The following is a 20,478-nucleotide window of genomic DNA, read 5'->3' on the forward strand; positions in this document are numbered from 1 at the left end:
TTTTTTTTTTGTTTTTTTTTTTTTGTTTTTGTTTTTGTTTTTGTAGTGGTACTGTGCCATCAGTCATATTGTATCCCTACTTCTACTTAATGAAAATGTTTTTCTTTTCTTTTATCTTTTGTATTTTCACTTGGTATGCTTTAAAGTTCATTACCATTTGCTAACTACTCAGCCTTCAATAAGACCTTAATGATGACGTACTGCTATCAATCTAAGTAATTTGGTTAAGTACCAATAATGAATAATTGACCTTACATTTGCACTATGAGCTGCTCTTTCTGTGATGAGGTTTGAACTAAATAAAGATAAGTTATAAACTCAAATTTAGACGATAAATTATGGATTTTAGCTTTCTTAGAGTTATCAATCCAAGGAGTTAAATTTGAACACTTATATAAGAGATGTCATGATGTTAATCTCCCTAAAGCATATGGTCCGAGGACTTCAGGCATGACTAAGGTTCAATTTAAACACTTATATAAAAGATGTCATTGTGTTAATCTCCCCAAAGCATTTGGTCCGAGGACTTTAGGCATGACTAAGGTTCAATTTAAATACTTATATAAAAGATGTCATTGTGTTAATCTCCCTAAAGCATCTGGTCCGAGGACTTCAAGCATGACTAAGGTTCAATTTAAACACTTATATAAAAGATGTCATCGTGTCAATCTCCCCAAAGCATCTGGTCTGAGGACGTCAGGCATGACTAAGGTTCAATTTAAACACTTATGTAAAAGATGTCATTATGTTAATCTCCCCAAAACATCTGGTTCGAGGACTTTAGGCATGACTAAGGTTCAGTTTAAATACTTATATAAAAGATGTCATGGTGTTAATCTCCCCAAAGCATCTGGTTCGAGAACTTCAAGCATGACTAAAGTTCAATTTAAACACTTATATAAAAGATGTCATCGTGTCAATCTCCCCAAAGCATTTGGTCCGAGGACTTCAAGCATGACTAAGGTTCAATTTAAACGCATGACTAAGGTTCAGTTTAAATACTTATATAAAAGATGTCATGGTGTTAATCTCCCCAAAGCATCTGGTTCGAGAACTTCAAGCATGACTAAAGTTCAATTTAAACACTTATATAAAAGATGTCATCGTGTCAATCTCCCCAAAGCATTTGGTCCGAGGACTTCAAGCATGACTAAGGTTCAATTTAAACACTTATATAAAAGATGTCATTGTGTTAATCTCCCCAGAGCATCTGGTTTGAGGACTTCAGGCATTACTAAGGTTCAATTTAAACACTTATATAAAAGATGTCATTGTGTTAATCTCCCCAAAGCATTTGGTCCGAGGACTTCAGGCATGACTAAGGTTCAATTTAAACACTTATGTAAAAGATGTCATTGTGTGTTAATTTCACCTAAGTATGTGGTCCGAGAGACCTGACATAACTTGGGATTTGTTTAACACCTACAAAGATTGAATAATGAGGAGTATAACGCCTTTAATAAATGAACATATTGAAAAAAGAGACTTTTATTAATAATAATACATTTTCAGGTTGTTTACATTCCACGGGCGTGGTATTACATGTCCATCTAAGTTTTCTAGAAAATATGCTCCTGTACCAGCTACCGAGGTGATGCAGGGGTCTTTCCCAATTCGGCCCTAGCTTTCCCCACGTTGGGTTCTTTGCAATACCCAGAATCTTTCTCAACACCAAATCACCAGGTGCTAATGGTCTCAGCTTCACGTTGGCATCATAACCCTACTTGAGTTTGTGTTGGTAGTATGCTAGTTGAATCATTGCATTTTCTCTTCTTTCTTCAATAAAGTCTAAGCTCCTTTCTAGCAATTCATCGTTACTGCTCGGATTGAAAGAGCTAGTTCTAAGTGTAGGGAAGCCAGTCTACAAAGGAATAATAGCCTTGACCCCACAAGTCATCGAAAAAGGGGTTTCCCCGGTTGATCTGCAAGGTGTAGTTCTATACATCCAGAGGACATGTGGCAGTTCCTCCACCCATTTTTCCTTCGCATCATCTAACCTCTTCTTGAGTCCACTTACTATGACCTTGTTAATAGCCTCTAATTGTCTATTCCCTTGGGGATAAGCTGGGGTAGAATATCTATTGGTAATTCCTAGATCACAACAGTATCTTCTGAAAGATTTGCTGTTGAATTGAAGACCGTTGTCTGAGATGAGGGTACGAGGGACTCCGAATCATGTGATGATATTTTTCCAAACAAATTTCTTGGCATCCACGTCCTTGATGTTTGCCAAAGGCTTAGCTACCACCTACTTGGTGAAATAGTCCGTGCCGACTAGCAAATATCTCTTATTTCCTGTTGCTTTAGGGAAAGGGCCGACAATGTCCAAGCCTCATTGAGCAAATGGCCAAAGGCTGGACAGGGGGTTAAGGACTCCACCTGGCTATTGTATATTTGGTGCAAATCTTTGGCACTAGTCACATTTCTTCACATATTCCTACGTTTCTCTTTATATATTTGGCCACCAATAGCCTTGAATGATGGCTCTGTGAGACAAAGATCTTCCTCCTGTATGACTTTCACAGATCCCCTCATGTAACTCCTCAAGGAGTAGTTCTGACCTCAGGATGAATGCAGAGTAGGTACGACCCAGAAAAAGAGCGTTTGTACAGTTTTCAGTCCTCGGATAGCCAGAAACGAGGCGCCTTTCTCTGCACTTTGTCAGCCTCTAACTTATCCTCCGATAAGATGTCATCTTTGAGGAACAATACAATGGCGTCCATCCAGCTAGGCCCCACTCTAGCTTGATGAACATGAACCACTTCTCGGTTCCCCTCTGTGGGCCTGCGCAAGTCCTTTATAAGGATGACCTGAGGTAGGCTCTGAGCTGAGGAGGTCGCAAGTGTGGCCAAGGAATCAGCATGTGTTTTTCCTCTTCGGGGGATGTGTAGCAGGCTGAAAGATTCAAATTCGGATTGTAAGTGCCTAACCTAACTTAAGTACCCCTACATTCTTTCGTCCCTCGCTTCAAACTCTCCTTTGACTTGTTTGACGACCAATTTGGAGTTCGAGAACATATCTATGGCCTTTCTGCCCATTTTTTGAACCATTTCCATTCCCATCAGCAAAGCCTCATATTCTGCTTCATTATTGGTAGCCAAGAATCCCAATCTTAATGATTTCTCAATGTTGATCTTTTCAGGGGATACTAGTACTAACTCCACTCTAGAACCCTTCTGATTTGTTGCACCATCAATGTATACTTTTTAGGATAAGGGACCCTGTTGGGAGATTGTGCCAACCAATTTTCCATCCATGTGTTATGTTTTGGCTTCCTCTTCCAATAGGGATTTAGCGAACTCTGCCACCAGATCCACGAGAACCTGACCCTTAACTGAGGTATGAGGCATATACTTGATGTCAAAAACCCCTAGGATTATGGCCCATTTAGCAATCTTCCCCGTTGAAAGTTCAAAAAGCGTGTAAAACACATTTGAATGTTTAGACCCCAAATTACAAAAAAAATCAATTCAAGCTTACTATCAACCAATTAATGTGTGGAACACGAACATAAGCCAACACAGAATTGATAAACAATCTAAGCCAACTATAATCACATCCACAACAGAAAATAAAAGGCAAAGATAAAGGAAGAGAGATGCAAAGACAAGGATAACACGCGATGTGTTATCGAAGAGGAAACCGAAGCCCTTGGCGTAAAACCTCTTTGCCGCCCTCCAAGAGGTAAATAATCTACTAAAGAATGTAATTGGGATACATGAATAGCAGAAGACCCTCTAAGCCTAATCTACCTAGTGTACCTAAACCCTCCAAGCTTCTTGCTCCAATGAGGTTATGTCGTACCTATTTCTTCTTTAACTTATCGGATTCCGCTACTAAACCATAGCATCAACCAATAGTCATTGGCTCCTTCCAAACTGCTTCTCTTAGCACCAAATGTACATTTTCATAGACGTGGGTGTGATGAGAAAAGTATTTGGTCAATGACCTCTCAAGGATGTATCAATGGAGAGGAAAAGAGTAGAGGAATTTGTAGAGTCTCTTAGTGAAGATTGGGGATGAGGCAATCTTGTTTTTCTCTAGGGTTTCTCTCACAAAATTCTCTCTAGAAGTTCTCTTGATTTCGTGGGTATAAGGGTCTATATATAGTAGTGTGTGTTTGGAATACGAAGAGTCAGTTTTTGCGAAACAGGGTTGGTTGGCGGCTTGACCTCGCGGCTTGTCCAAGTCGTGAGGTAACGACTTGGCTAGCCTGGGACTTTTGTCCTGTAGTGCGACAGCTGGCGTGACCCTTCACCTTCCCGCATGCTTCTCACGTACACAAAATTTGGCGGCTTGCAAGCCGCAAGTCAGTCGCGAGTCCTAGCCGCGAGTCTCTACTTCTTTGCACAAGGATGAGCAATTCTTTACACTCTCTTCACACACTACCCTTACATGAATCTCACCTAAATACAGGGTTACTAAGTGCTAAATTACAAGCAAATTGGCACGGAATAAAGTCAACAAGATGGTTGATAAATTTCAACCTTACAATCTCCCTCTTTAGCTATTCTGTGACAAAACCCTAAAACAAATTCTAGACTTAATGTGTGAGTTGGGAACAGTTGAAAAATTCACTCACACCTAACTCCAGAATCTGTGAAGCTTTTGAACCATAAGAACAAGAACTCCTGAAATACAACAACACAATAAGTTTATTGTATGCAGAAAACTTGTAATACATATAGAGCAAGCACGATGCGATCAAGCACAATGGAATAAAGCAATAAACCATGGCAAGACCAAAACAGGCAATCATTATAACTAAGTGATCATAATGCTCATTCACACTTGGAATGAACATCTGGACATTCAAGTTGACAAACACAAGGCAAATCACTTGAATGACCAACACTCAACCAATGCATAGTATAAGAAGTGTGTGCATCTAGGAAAAATCTTACAAGGGCATAAGAGTGACAGTACTTAAAAGAAATGTATAACTTTTAGTTAGAAGTACTGATTTAACAAAGCACAAAGGCTGCATAAAGCATGGTACAAACCATAAAGGCCTACAAGTGCATAGAAACAACCCTAAAAGCTTACAAAAGCAACAAGGGCACAAACCTTAAATAGAAACCTTAAAAACCTACAAAGGTAGCAGGTACAAATTATAAACTCATAAAGAAAAAACTGAATAAACATCATATAATATACTGAATAACTTCTGAAATAAAAGGTTATAACAAAGAACCATAAGTTAAACAAGTTAAACACTTGCAGACAAAACAAGAGTATAACTATAATAACTCCCCCTTTCACTATGCTTTCTATCTCCCTGTCTATCTCTCTTTCTATGTGCATCTCCCCCTTTTTGTCAGGAATAGTTAAAGGCTATCTTCAAGTTTTTCTTGTATAGCATCTAGCTGAGTCTTGATAGTTGTGAGTCACATTTGAGTTTGATTGTGAAAGAAGTGAAGAAGCCGTTCCAAATCAGAAATTCGATTAAACACATTTTCAATGAAGTAACTTTGCTTGGGAATTTGAAAACTGTAGGGAATAGAAGGAGTCCCAGTTGATTGAACAGGAGTAGCTGTAGCATGAGCATATGAAGATGCATGTGTGGATAGCTCACTCTTAGGTTTTTTAGAGGAGTGACTCTTGCTTGCTTGGAGAGAGTACTGGGATATTGGTCGAGGATGAGGCAGGAATCTCTCATCTGATGAAGGACTAATACCTTCACGAAGAACAATCTTCATGACTAGATTGCAGAATGGAAGAATTGTCCGTGTTGCTAAACAAGCCGATGTTTTCCCAATGATTTGGAATATATGAGCATAGATGTCAATCGGGGCACCAGTAATGAGGTCACACAGAAATTTAGCCCTTCCAAGATTGATGAAGGTAGTATTTCACAGAGGGTAGAGATTAGAGAACATGATCAGCTTTAGAGTTATCAGTTCATGCGAAAACAATGCAATGCTTATAGATGATCTTGTGCTTTCCAATTCATGTTCATTCCTTACCACTTGAAGGATGTCTTGTGCCTAAATTACTCTGTTGTCATATGGAGTTTGATCTACATTTTCTGGTCTGGTGATGCTAAGTACCTTAGCAATATAGTCTGTATTGATGGAAAACTCAGTTCCTCGTACCCAGCATTTCAACTCTACACCTATCAATCTGGCATTGGAGTAGAATTCCTCAACCAGTTCTTCAATTGGATCCTCAAATTTTACAAAAAGGTTAGCCCAATCTCTTTCTTCAAAAATCTTAGGGATAAAAGTTGCCCCTAGGGTATCAAACTTGACAACTCGTTCTACAATGAGAGAAGACTCTTTGAAGATGTCTGTGTAGGTCTTTGAGTTAGTAGGAGTCCTGAATCTCTCAATGGTAGAGTCCTTGGATGACTTAGACGATAATCATGTCCGTTTAGCAACCAGGGTTGACGGATCATCAGTTATAATGCCTTTGCCTCTGGATGAACAACGAGTTATTTGCAACAAAGCCGACACACAGAAAAGAACCAAATACAATACCACAAGAAGCAAACATCAGATTGATTAGTTTCAGTTATAAGTCAGTTACAGAAAAATGTACCCAGAATAAAGCAAATGACAAAGAAACAAGATATGATGAGTATGAAGTGAGCATGAAAACCTTAATGCAGCAGCACACACAAGATATGGAGAGTGAAAAACAGTACAATGCTATCCACACAATACTTATATAAACTGATAAACCCAAGAACCACATTCAGATTTAAAAAAAATTGTCCAAATAGAAATGACTCTATCTAAGACAATGCACAGAACAAAGACTATCAATCCTAAAGCATTAACAAGATACTTAATCAACTCAGCAACAAGAGAAGCAACCCCAAACAAACATACCCAACATTTTAGGCAAACCCATGTTAGACCACATTATTTCGAAGAACACAGATGCAACATTCAAAGCAAGAAAATAATGATCAAAACAGTAAGAATGAAGTAAGGGAAGGAAAAAACCATACCTTTTTCTTGGTGTTTGATGAAGACATGATGCAAAAATGAAAGCTTTTTCAAAGAGATACGGAGTGTTTGAAAGAGAGATTTGGGGAAGACAATGAACAGTCGCTGATATTTAAGGGAAAAACTGAAAAACAATTTAAAAAACTGTACATAAAATGCAAAACACGCGTTTTTCACGACTTAATTAAGTCGCCAGTCAGTCGCCAAGATAAGCCGCGAAACACCGTAAGACCAAGATGTTCAAAAATCTTCTAAGTGTTTTTCGCGACTGGAAGGTCTACCTGCGAGATAGTCGCCAGGGGAGCCGTGAAAATCTTTGTGTACCCCTCGCGGCTGGACCTTCCACCCGCGAACAAGTTGCCACACTGAGCCGTGAAAACCATAAAAAATCAAATTTTGAAAAATTTTCTTAATATTTTTCGCGATTGCAACCATGACTCGCTAGTAAGCCGCGAAAAATCTTGGAGTAAGCTCGCGACTTGGGCATGCGATTGGACCTACCCACGACTGAGTCACCAAAATAGGGCAACACTGTTTTTGAAATTTTTGACAATTTTGTGAAAACAAAATACTTTCCAAAAACAAAATAAAACAATAAAAAATCTTTTTGTGTTTGATCAACACAGATTGAGCTTGTAAAAACATATTTAAACAAGTACAATCACATAAATGAATATGGCATTCATTGAATATAGACTTGTGTGTTGTGTGTGAATATCAAAAGTGAGATAGTCCTTAGTCTAATGTGAAGCTTTAATGATCAATTCAATCAAGGCATACACAACTAGTACTAGATAATGTGACCTATCTCAATTATAAAAATGTGCATATATGACCTCCCACATAAACTTGAGTACAATTCTTTGAAACTTTTCATTTGGCTCCATTTTCAACATATCATTTGATCTTTTTGAAGAAACATATCTCATTGTGAGATTGATGCTTGAAATTTTCAATATTTCAATTTGATGATTTAGCCTTTGGCTTTTTGGGTATCATACATTTTGTTTTGGTCACTTTCCCTTTTTCCTAGTCAAATACTAGTATGTGGACAAGTTTTTGCAGCTCAATATCTCTTTTCAATTGGAGAGTTACATTTGGTGAGCTCTTTAAGTAAAAGCAATAAAAATAAAAGTGGGAAGATATATAGACACAAGTCTATGCATGTCTCAAGATCAACAAAACCATTCACTAATCATTCATGACATGGTTGAAGATCTATTTACAATAGTCACAAAGATTTTAGAAGTTATTCCACAATGATATGAGTGCATAAGAGATAAGCTAAACTCGTTAAATGCACAAAGCCATTAGTACAAAGGTACAAGGCAAAATATGCATTGAGACAACACTCAACAAAGTTGATCAAACTTTTGGATTTTCTACTTTTTTTTGTGTTTTTGGATTTTTGACATAAAAGAAATGAAAGATTGATCAAAAGCAATGTAAAAACATTTTAAAACCAAACAAATAGACAAGCAACAATTCAACACAAACAGAAGCATAAGGCAAACAACTAAACATATTCACAAGGCATAGGAAGAATAGATGCATAGACATGTTATGATGCTTATGCATGAGTACCCTTTGTCACCCACACATCACGTGCGTTTGGGGTGATATCCTTTACGGATTGGGTACGAGAGTTTGGACTATCAAACCTTTGTGTGAAGCTTTCTAAGCAATTTGTGAAGGCACCAATCATCTTTATCATGTCCATCATTCTGGGATCACAGTTTTGACTTCTTGGTCGCTCACCACCCCAAGATCTCTCGTCATTTCTCCTTTCTCGTGATTGAGGAGCGCTTTCATTGTTCAAACCTCTCAACTTATGACAGTTGGGTCTAGTATGTCCTTGCATTCTGCAATAGTGATAGAGATAGTTTGTTCTAGGACCCTGTTGTGATCTTGGAAGTGATCTTCTTCTAGCTCCATATCTGGATTCTGATTGATTACCAGACTTATTGAACAACCGTTGATCAGCCACATTTTTTATCTGATCAGCCACATTTTTTTATCTTCTCAGCCTTAATTTTCTCAGGAATAGACTTATTCACAGTCATCTCTTTAGCCTTTACAAACTTCACTTCTTTGATGACCTTGGCTGATGAGCCACTCCTTCCGGTGTATCCCAACTTGGACTTGTCTGAAGAAGGTTTTTGAGATGAAATAATATCTTCTAACTTCTGGGAGGACACTCTTTCTATCTTGGCATGAGCTAGCATTACCTTTTACTTAAGAAATCTCACTTTTATGTAAGCTCTAATAGCTTACCATTTAATGTTTCAATCTCACACTTCGCCTCCTTGTATCGTGCCACAAGTCTTTTGTAATCTTCCTCAACCCTCTTCATCTTCTTAATGGTTGCATTAGCCACCTTAGCATATTCACCGGTCTTCTCAAGGAGTGAGTTGTAAGTCTATTGCAATCCCACTGCTTCTCCAACTTCCTCACCTTCAGACTCCTCAACTATTGCAATAGACTCCAAATCAGAATGCTTACCAAGTTCCTTCACAAGTGTATTCAAATCATCTGAGGACTCCACATGTACAATGGTCATGAATGCGGACTAGTTTCCTTCTTCGTCACAACTCTCTTCAGAATCAGAACTTGAAGAATCTGTATCACTCAGTGTTGTGGCATACGCCTTACCTTTTCCTCTCAAGAAATTGGGACACTCCTTCTTGAGATGTCCATGGCCATTGCATTCATAACACACAATGTCCGAAGAAGATTGAAAATTCTTTCCTTCTTTCCTCGTAAACTCTTTCCTATCACCTCTTGAAGATGAAAATTTCCCTCTGTTGAATGGTTTCCCACTATTCTTCATCTTCAGAAATTTGCGGAAGTTTTTCGTAAGATATGCTACTTCCTTCTCCACTCCATCTTCTTCGGAAGGATCATCCATTGTTTCGATGATGGTTTTGAGAGCAAGTGATTTACTCATCTTGTGGGAAAGCAATCCCAATTTATATGTTTGGAGAGACCCAATTAGCTCCTGAATTTTGATCTCATCCAAGACTTTACTCTCTACTATGGTTGTGACTTTTGCTCTAAAACTTTCAGACGAGGACCTCAAGATTTTTCTCACCACCTTAGTATCTTCAATCTTCTCACCAAGATTGAGCTTAGCAATGACAATTTTGTTGAGCTTCCCATAGAACGAATCAAATGATTCATCTTCACCCATCTTGATCTTTTCAAACTTGGTGGTAAGCATTTGGAGCTTTGTGTCCTTCACCTTCTTAGTCCCCTCATAAGTTGTCTCCAAAATCTCCCAAGCTTCCTTGGCAACTGTCATGTGAGATATCCTGTGGAATTCATCTGGAAACATACCACAGAATATAGCATTTAAAACTTTACTATTAGCATTGGCTGCCGCAAGAGCTGCCTTATTCCAAGTAGATTTGACAGCCTCCGGCCTAGTCTAACCTATTTCAATTGCATCCCACACGGTGTCATCAATAGAGCATAGAAATGCCCTTATTCTAACTTTCCAGAAGGCATAATTGTTACCATAAAAAAATGGTGGAACATTTAAGGATTGAGACCTATCCATCTCAAAAAGGGTCAAGGATCACACTTAGGGATTTAAACCATAGAGAGTGTATCCGCTCTGATACCAATTGAAAGTTCAAAAAGCGTATAAAACACCTTTGAATTTAGACGCCAAATTACAAAAAATCAATTCAAGCTTATTATCAAACAATTAATGTGCGGAACATGAATATAAGCCAAACACAGAATTGATAAACAATCTAAGCTAATTATAATCACATCCACAACAGAAAATAAAAGGCAAAGATAAAGGAAGAGAGATGCAAACACAAGGACAACATGCGATGTGTTATCGAAGAGGAAACCGAAGCCCTCAGCGTAAAACCTCTCCGCCGCCCTCCAAGCGGTAAATAATCTACTAAAGAATGTAGTTGGGATACGTGAATAGCAGAAGACCCTCCAAGCCTAATTTACCCAGTGTACCTAAGTCCTCCAAGCTTCTTGCTCTAACGAGGTTGCGCCGAACCTATTTCTTCTTTGGCTTACTGGATTCTGCTACTAAACCATAGCATCAACCAATAGTCATTGGCCCCTTCCAAACTGCTTCTTTTAGCACCAAATATACCTTCTTACAGACGTGGGTGTGATGAGAAAAGTATTTGGTCAATGACCTTTTAAGGATGTATCAATGGAGAGGAAGAGAGTAGAGGAATTTGTAGATTCTCTTAGTGAAGATTGGGGATGAGACAATCTTGTTTTTCTCTAGGATTTCTCTCACAAAATTCTCTCTAGAAGCTCTCTTGATTTCGTGGGTATAAGGGTCTATATATAGTGGTGTGTGTTTGGAATACGAAGAGTCAGTTTTTGCCAAACAGGGTTGGTTGGCGGCTTGACCTCGAGGCTTGTCCAAGTCGCAAGTTCAAGTCGCGAGGTAACGGCTTGACCAGCCTGAGACTTTTGTGTTGTAGTGCGACAGTTGGCGTGACCCTTCACCTTCCCGCATGCTTTTCTCGTGCACAGAATTTGGCGGCTTGCAAGTCGCGAGTCAGTTGCGAGTCCTAGCTGCGAGTCTCTGCTTCTTTGCACAAGGATGAGCAATTCTTCACACTCTCTTTACACACTACCCTTACATGAATCCCACCTAAATACAGGGTTACTAAGTGCTAAATTACAAGCAAATTGGCACGGAATAAAGCCAACAAGATGGTTGATAAATTTCAACCTTACACCCTTGTAATCAATGCTCCTAAGCAGAGCTCTGAGCAGAAGCTGAGTTAGGACGACAACTGTGTGTGCTTGGAAGTAATGGGGGAGTTTGCATGTGGCATGTACCACTACCAGAATAGCCTTTTCTAGCGGCAGATAACGGATCTCGGCCTCATGTAGTGACCTGCTCACATAATAAACTGGCCTTTGTGTGCCGCCATCAACTCGTATCAAGACCTAGCTTACAGCATGAGGGGCCACAATAATAAAAGTGAATAGGACTTCGTCAACCTCAAGGTTGGACATGATAGAAGGCCGAGATAGATAATCCTTAAGCTGTTGGAAGGCCAAGGCACGTTCCTCGGTCCACTCGAACCCCTTCCATTTGTTCATCAATAGGAAGAAGGGTCGGCACTTATCCGCTGACCGAGAGATAAACCGGTACAGGGCAACAGTCATTCCGATCAATTTCTAAACTTCCTTGGGGTTTCGAGGTTGTTGTAAGCTATTGATTGCCTTTATCTAATTTGGGTTAACTTTGATTCCGCGGTGAGTGGCCATGTAGCCTAGAAACTTGCCTGATCCCACGCCAAAAGAGCATTTGGATGAGTTAAGGTGCAACTTGTGCTTCCTCAAAATTTGGAATATGTTCCCTAGATCTCTTAAGTGCTCAGATACTACCTTGCTTTTCACCACCACGTCGTCTATACAGACCTCAATGCTCTTGCCCAACTGCAGTTCAAACATCCTAGTCATCATCCTTTGATAGGTAGATCCCGCATTCTTTAAACTGAAGGACATCACTTTGTAGTGGTAGTTTCCGGTGGGAGTGACGAAAGCTGTCTTCTCCTGATCTTTCAAGGCTAATAGTATTTGGTGGTACCCCTAAAAGGCGTTTAGGAAGCTCATCCGAGGATGGCCTACGGTTGCATCCACCAGCTAGTCTATCTTAGGCATAGGGAAAGGATCCTTAGGGAAAACCCTATTCAGATCTGTAAAGTTCACACACACTCACCATTTTCCACTCTTCTTCTTTACCACCACAGTATTGGCCGGCCATTCAGGGTAAAATACCTCCTTGATCGCCCCCACCTGTTTCAATTTTTTCACCTCATCTTTGACAGCTTTAGAGTGTTCCCTGAATGAGTGCCGAGGAGGTTGCCTCTTGGGAATTGTAGATGGATTAACATTTAGATAATGACAGATGAAGTTCGGGTCCATCCCCGGTGCTTCGTAAGCACTCTATGCGAAGACATCAATGTTTTTTCTAAGAAACTCTACCAACTCTTCCTTCTCTGGCAGAGGTAGCTGAGCCTCAATTTGAAAGAATTTCTCCAGATCGTCACTAATAACAACCTTTACCAAGTTCTCGCATTTCTTCTCCTTGGCTGACCTATCGGCAGGCAGCGTCGGAGTTTTTAATTGCTATGAGCCCCCTTCGACATAGGCCGAGGACTCGGCCTCGGGCTGATGCCGAGGCCGAGTAGGGTAAATAAGCGTCCACCACGATGAAGTCTACCTCCGCTACTTCTGAACCAGTCTAAACGGGTAGTCTGATTTGGCCCTTTGGGATGACGACCTTCCCATCAAAACTCACCAGGGGTGAGCTGTAGGGTGTTAAGTCCTCGGGTTTCAAGTTCAGCCCCTTATACAGGTTTAGGTACATTATCTTGGCACCATTGCCTTGGTTTACCATCACTCTCTTTACATTGTGTCCCTTAATCTTGAGGGTAATCACTAAAGCATCATCGTGGAGTTGGATAGTTTCGATTTTATCTTCATTTGAGAAGCCCAAAACCGGTTGGATCTCTAGTCTAGCCTTCTTTGGCTTTCGATTATCGTCCTCGATGAAAAGTCGAGCCACAGACATCACCCTGGAAGGGCAAGACCTAGTTCTCCTTGGAACAACGACGATGACATTTATCGTTCCTAAGAGAGGCCTTGAAGAATCATCTCTTTGGGATTCTGAGTTTGTTTGGCCTCCCTGACCACTGGAGTGGTGCATGAGTTGCTTTAACTTTCCTTCACGAATGAGTTGGTCTAGGTGGTCCCACAGACTTCTACAATCTTCTATGGTGTGTCCATGGTCTTAGTGGTACTGGCAATAGAGGTTGTGGTTGCGTCTTGCGGGGTTTCCCGCCATTTTATTTGGCCATTTAAAGAATGGCTCGTTCCTAATCTTCTTTAGAACTTGATGCACCGGCTATCGGAACACAACATTGATTGCCTGAGTATTGGCAGATCTTGACTGCTCTGCAAAATTCCCCCGTGGCTGGTTGTTATTGTATCGGTCTGACTTGAAATCCCTTCTCTCCTGAGGGATAAACTTCTCCTTTCCTTTCCCCTGCTACTGGTCTTCCTCAACTTTTTTGTATTTATCAATCTGGTCCATGAGTTAGTGTACATTGATGACAGGTTTGCCAGTCATAGATTTCCTCAAACTGTGCTCGGCAAGGAGGTCGAGCTTGAAGGTACTGATGGCCACCTCATCAAAGTCACCATCTATTTCGTTGAACATCTCTCAGTATCTATCTGAATACATTTTCATGGTTTCTCCCTGTTGCATGCTTAAGGATAGTAAGGAAGCCAAAAGGCCGAGGGACCCTGTTACAGGCGACGAACCGAGAACAGAATGCCTGGGTGAGCTCCTTAAAGGAACTTATGGAATATGTCCTCAGGCTGTCGAACCACCTCATTGTGACGGGTCCCAGATTGGATGGAAAAACCTTGCACATCAGGGCTTTGTCTTTGGAATGGACAACCATTCTCTAATTGAAGTGGCTCACATGTTCCACGGGGTCTGTTCTGCCGTTGTACACGGTGAAAGCAGGTTGGGTGAATCACCGAGGAAGTTTAGCCCCCTCAATTTTGCGTGTGAAGGGTGACTTGGAGATTTGGTTCAAGGCCCTGTTCACAGCGTCGTTTCCCACGCCTTTATGAAGCGGGCTTCTGACCCTTCATTTGCGATGGTGCTTCTCTTTGTAGAAGAAAAACTTGCTGGGCGGGGTTTGAGATCTTTGCCTGTAACTGACGTCCCCTCCGTCATCAGAAGAAACATTAGAGTTAGAGGGAATTCACCTTCGTCATGCATGGCGCAGTTTCCTCCTTAATTGGTCAATTTCCAACTGCATGGCCTTGTTATTTTTTGCGTGGGAGATATGGCTTCCTCCTTGAGGTTGACTCCTGTCAGTATGTGTGGTATGCACGCTTCCTTCACGACCACCTCTCCGTTCAAGGTTGATAAAAGGGTCATTATGCTTGGATCCCAAAGATTCAGCTTCGTGCAGACCTGATCCTACCATAGTTGACCATTATACTCACTATTACACAAGTTTTCCCCACAGAAACGGCGCCAATTGTAGGGACACGGTTGTAGCCCAAACCCAAGACATGTGTGATGTTGGCCTAGTGAGCCCAGTACAATAAATTTGTAGAGAGTGGGTTAAAGAATTAGGTCCTAATGAATTTAACAACAGCTAGTATGAGTATAAAAGGTGATCAAGCAAGAACAAGGCACAAAGGATCGAATAAATTCATTGTCCGAGGAGGTAAATCTTGGCATAGATTAATAGAACTGATTACAAGTGCAATTATGATTGCTACAATATTCTCTCTCTATTTTTTTTATCCCCCTTCCTTCTGGGGCCTCTTACATTATATATTTCCTTCTCGGCGATCTTGGCCTTCCACTTGTTGATTGTCCAAGCCACTACTCGAGTGCCTGTCCCATCAGACACCCCTTCTAGTTCTTTGTGAGTCGCAGTAGCCAAGGAAGCATTGTTTAGGGGTCTTCTTTACATAAATGCGGCCAGAAAAGTAGCTGCAGTACATTTATTGCGGTGGTAGCAGCTTTTCCTTAGATATTTCTAAGTTCCCATCATCCTTATACGTGTACGATGCACGTTCTTATCACTAGATTATCTTGGAAGGTCACCTTGATCGTTGGCACACAGATTTAAACTGCACTCATCATATCCGAGGAGGAATTCCTCCTCGGACCACCCTCCATTCATTCATCACTTATGAGACTTAAAGATTGGAACCCCTCATAATTTTTTGTACCCCGTCAGATATTTCCCCGTCCTCAAATAAGGCCCATGGCCCAATATATGATTTTTGAGCCCTTATCCCTACATTTACTATTTTAATATTTTTTTTCTATTTAATAAATTAAGTCATTTTTTTCTTATACTAATAATAAAATTTAGAATTAATTTTGTCCTCAATATTGTGTTTTAATCTTACTTCCCTACACAGCTAAATTAGAAACACTAAAAAGGTATTAGGTGAGGTTTAAGACTCTCAACCTATTATGTTGAAATGAAGGCATTAACAAACTTAGTGCCACCTCATTAGCCCAACAATTTTAGTGCTTTACATAGGTAGATAGGGTACTCATAGTCAATCGGCCCAATGAAAGAGCCCAATTGCTTATTCAATTTCTGATAGCTCAAAATAAAATGTGGGAGAAGAAAGGACCTTGAGAAAACTTTGAAGATTTTGATCTTGATTCTTTTAATTTGCTTGGGATAGCTCATTTCTTATTCATTAATGAGGCATTACAATTGGATTTTTTTTTTTCCTTTTTAAAAATTTTTAATGTGCATCTCCAGGTTCAAGTTTTACGGTGATAAATTTTTATAGTTCTAATTTGAATCTATAACTTAAATTACTTTTTTGTCCACTCATAACAGCTAATAATAACCTAGCACTTAAAATTTATTGTGAAAATGTTGTGAATATAACATTTTTAAGTTAAACTTTAATTAATATTTTTATGATCATAATATTACATTATTTGAATTTATTACTTGGTTAAGGAATTTGAATGCTATTGACTATATTAAATCTAAAGCCAACAAAAAAGGTAAAAGGTTAAAAGGAAATTGATTAAGTTTGATTTATCATGCAGTGAAAGCCCTTGGTGAAATAGCTGAACAATTGGGAAAGAAAGACTGGAATACCAATGTGTGCAGAAATGACCTAAGTTGGTTAACGCCAAAATTGGATTCGAGGCCACCATCCAACGATTCTCTCTTTTGCAATTGCTCCTACCCTGATAGTGTATGCCACATTGTTGCATTGTAAGTAAAAGTTAAACTTTTAGTTTGCTAATCAACCAAAAGAACAAACTGCATAGTGTGAAAATTTTCTCCTCATTAGATGGAAGAAGTGGCAGCTGGTTTAGCTTATTAGGGTTTACCGTAGCTTCTTCCTTCTTTATATATATATATATGTGTGTGTGTGTGTGTATTAAACTTTAAATTTTAGATGGATATTTAAGTACCCAGTTGGCTTACCTACTAAGACTTATTTAATTGAATTACCCATTTGAGTCTTGTCCATTTAACCCAAATATTTAATTGGGTTGGGTCAAGACTTGCCCAAATTAAGTGGGTCATTGGTGAGTTAATAGGTTTAGGTAAAAATTGCAACCTCTACTATGTACAAGTCTTCTTGTATTGCTTGAGAAATTATACAATATTTAGAGTTTGTTTTATTCAATTGAAATTAAAGTCACAATTTCCAAATCCAGACTTATTTCCATTGCTTTTGGAGCATGTAAAAGTGTGTAAAACAATTTGTATGTAATAAATACTATTCTTTAAAATTTTGAGAAAATAATCCCCTCTATTCCAATTGAATCTTGATTCTCTCAAATTTTTAGTTGGTTGTAAGCACATAATATTTATATAATTTTTTTAAGGAAAATGCTAACGAGTGCTCTTAGGGCACTGGTTAACAATTCATTTTAAGAAAGTTTTGATATCACTTTATGGAAAATGAAAAAAGCTGTTAAAATATTAATTATTTTTTTTCTTTTCCCATAAAAAATTTCTTTAATTGGATTGGTAACCAATGCTCTAAGTGTATTCGTTAGTATGACCATTTTTTTAAAATAAGAAGGAAATCGAGCATTAATAAGAGATCTTATCCCAAAATTTTATTAATACTTTCTATCTTTTTCTCTCTCTTTCTCTCCCTCTTTATTCTAAACAATTCAAAATATCCTTGTCACACAGGATTCTTAAAGGGCAGGATCTTGGCGGTGTGCTTCCACGATCTCTGGTGAAGCTACCCTACCTGATGTACCTGTAAGAAAGAGTACCCATTATTTGTTTTACTAATTACCACTCCCATAATTGATTTAACCACATAATTGCACAATTTCCTCTTGATTATAGTGATCTCAATGGTAACTTCCTTAGTCGTAACATACCCCACGAATGGGCTTCTACAAAGTTGGAAATTTTGTAAGTGATTCCTCAGTTCATTGTCCAAGACTAGCCATTAAAGGCTCATTCTTATTTAATTAAATGGATTTGCTACAGGTCCCTCTCTGTGAACAACTTATCAGGATCAATTCCAAGTTTCCTGGGAAACATTACCACACTTAGATATATGTATGCTCTTATTTTATCCTTCTTTTTGGAAAATACTCGAGTTACTACCAATTTAACAACATAAAAGTTACAAACTGATGTGGCAATGGAAGTGATTAGTGGACGTTAATCACCTAATGAATGAATGTTTGAATTGTTTATTGGTGATTGGTGACACATCGGATTGTAAGCTCTATGCAGAAAAATTGAAGTATTTCTATCATCACTCGTCATATAGACAGTAAATTATGTCATACTTCCATTTGGTCTAACCGGCTTTAATATTTAAGAATATATTATACATTCAGGACTATAGAGAACAATATGTTTTCAGGAATGGTTCCCCTTGAGCTTGGAAAGTTGGTTAACTTGGAGAATCTGTGAGTTTCTTTGTGTTTTTTCCCTTAATTTTTCAAATAAATTTTGATCTGTCATTTCTAAATTGTCATTGATTTGCTTAATCCTGAACACATGAAATGACCTCAAATTTAATTTTGGTTACTGTAGCATTCTTAGTGCTAACAATCTCTCAGGAGAGTTGCCAGTTGCACTAACTAAGTTGACCAAATTAAAGGAAATGTAAGTGGTTGAAATCTTTTCTGTGGCTGATAGTACTTTAAAATATTCCTTGAAAAATTTTTTAGTCATTTTCGTGTCTGTAGCATTCTTCTTATTTTTATTTTGTTCAAATAATGTTTCTGTTTTGGGATACATGCAGTAGAATTAGTAGTAACAACTTCACTGGAAGAATGCCTGACTTTTTCCAAAGTTGGAAACAACTTGAGAAATTGTATGTGCTCTTTCTTACATCCCTGTCTAAATCTCTTTAAAGTAAAAGGTTTTAGGTGTGATCTAAATCCATTTGAATTGTGTTGTTAACAGAGAAATCCAAGCTAGTGGTTTTGAAGGGCCAATTCCTCCTAGCATTTCTATCTTGAGTAACTTAACTGAGCTGTGAGTTTTGCCTTTCAAGATAACAATTCTTACCTTAATCTCTAGGATATGCTCATGTGATGTTTTAATTAATGAAATTTGATGCTGAAGAGCTAACAGTTATTGATGGTGCAAATCTATGTAGAAGAATCAGTGACTTAGTTGGAGGGGATTCACAATTTCCAAACCTAGGAAGCAACACACGAATGAATAGATTGTAAGTCATTCTTTTGTTGAGCAATCCTATATATTGGAATGAAAACAAAATTTACCACAGTTTTGCTCACCAGAAGTTTATTTACTTGCAGAATGTTGAAGAGCTGTAATATCTCTGGACCAATTCCTACATCTATATTGAACATGACCCAACTTCAAACCTTGTATAGTGCTACTATCATTTCTCCTTGATCCTCTTACTTTTAGCCTTTCTTAATGGAAAATGAGTGTACTGCTGCCCTCGGATGATTGGACATTTGAACAGAACATGGTCAATTATTATATATATATATATATATATTAAAGACAAAACCAGAAATAAAATCCAAAACAACCCAATAATCAAGCAAAACCCTTAACCTAGAGAGTGTGTACGATGAGTGTATAAGGAGTGCGAGAGAAGAATTTTCATATATATATATATATATATGTACATATGATGGTTTGATTTTTTTTTTTTTTTGGTAATATAAATAGATTTTTTTTTCTAAATATATATATATATATATATATTTTAACAATTTGATAATTATAGTAAGAGAGTGGGAAGTTAAACCCTAGATGGCTTTGTATGGAAACATTAAGAGATTTCAGTTGAATTACAATGCTCTTAAAATATAATAACTAGATATTAATATATAGAAATTTATAGACTTAAACTTTGGGTCATACTTTATTATCTAGAACTTACAGCACATATTTATTTCTATAAAAATTAGAATAGAAACTTAAGCTAAAATGGGTACTATTTGAGGGAGTTGGTGGTAACAGAGCTCATAATTATCTCGACTGATTAATGAGTTTCTAAATCAATTAGTTGTTATAATATATTGTGTTCTTAATTTTAACTTGCATTCTTTTAGTAGTTGACATTTTGTGTTATAACTTCTTCTATATTCAGTTCAGATTTATAGTTATTAAACCCTTTTTTTTTTCTTGCAGAGATCTCAGCTTCAACAGATTGGATGGAATAATTCCATACTTTGGTGGTCTAACAAAATTGACATACTTGTAATCTTCACAACAAAACCCTTAACCTAGTTCAATTGTAGAGAAAATTCAAATAAACAATTAGGCAACTAAATCGCATAACCATATGTAGCAAGGTTTGGCTTTGGCCAGCATCCATGGGTGAATCTGCAATGAACTTCCTCTGTATACACCTAAAACTAGAACACTATCCATTTCTTTTTAGAATAGGTTAAACGTGCACTATATTATGGTAAAACACATAGCCATATTGTTTGAGTTCAAATTGTCTTTGGAAAACATAACGTTTTTTTTCTTTA

At 38.3% G+C, this 20,478-nt stretch overlaps 1 protein-coding gene across 1 annotated transcript in view; it reads left to right on the top strand.

The window, feature by feature from the left end:
• The window catches only part of LOC112035379 (probable LRR receptor-like serine/threonine-protein kinase At1g07650), a 38,238-nt gene that overhangs the window by 6,851 nt on the left and 10,909 nt on the right, over nucleotides 1-20,478 (top strand). The window contains 11 exon segments of the mRNA XM_065778913.1: nucleotides 16,570-16,741; nucleotides 17,681-17,752; nucleotides 17,843-17,911; nucleotides 17,990-18,061; nucleotides 18,349-18,420; nucleotides 18,548-18,619; nucleotides 18,759-18,830; nucleotides 18,923-18,994; nucleotides 19,119-19,190; nucleotides 19,282-19,353; nucleotides 20,132-20,200. Of these exon segments, the coding sequence (XP_065634985.1) occupies nucleotides 16,570-16,741; nucleotides 17,681-17,752; nucleotides 17,843-17,911; nucleotides 17,990-18,061; nucleotides 18,349-18,420; nucleotides 18,548-18,619; nucleotides 18,759-18,830; nucleotides 18,923-18,994; nucleotides 19,119-19,190; nucleotides 19,282-19,353; nucleotides 20,132-20,200 (886 nt within the window).

The sequence above is a fragment of the Quercus suber genome, unplaced genomic scaffold (genome assembly GCF_002906115.3).
Source record: "Quercus suber isolate HL8 unplaced genomic scaffold, Cork oak 2.0 scaffold_193, whole genome shotgun sequence".
NCBI classification, from domain to species: Eukaryota; Viridiplantae; Streptophyta; class Magnoliopsida; order Fagales; family Fagaceae; genus Quercus; species Quercus suber.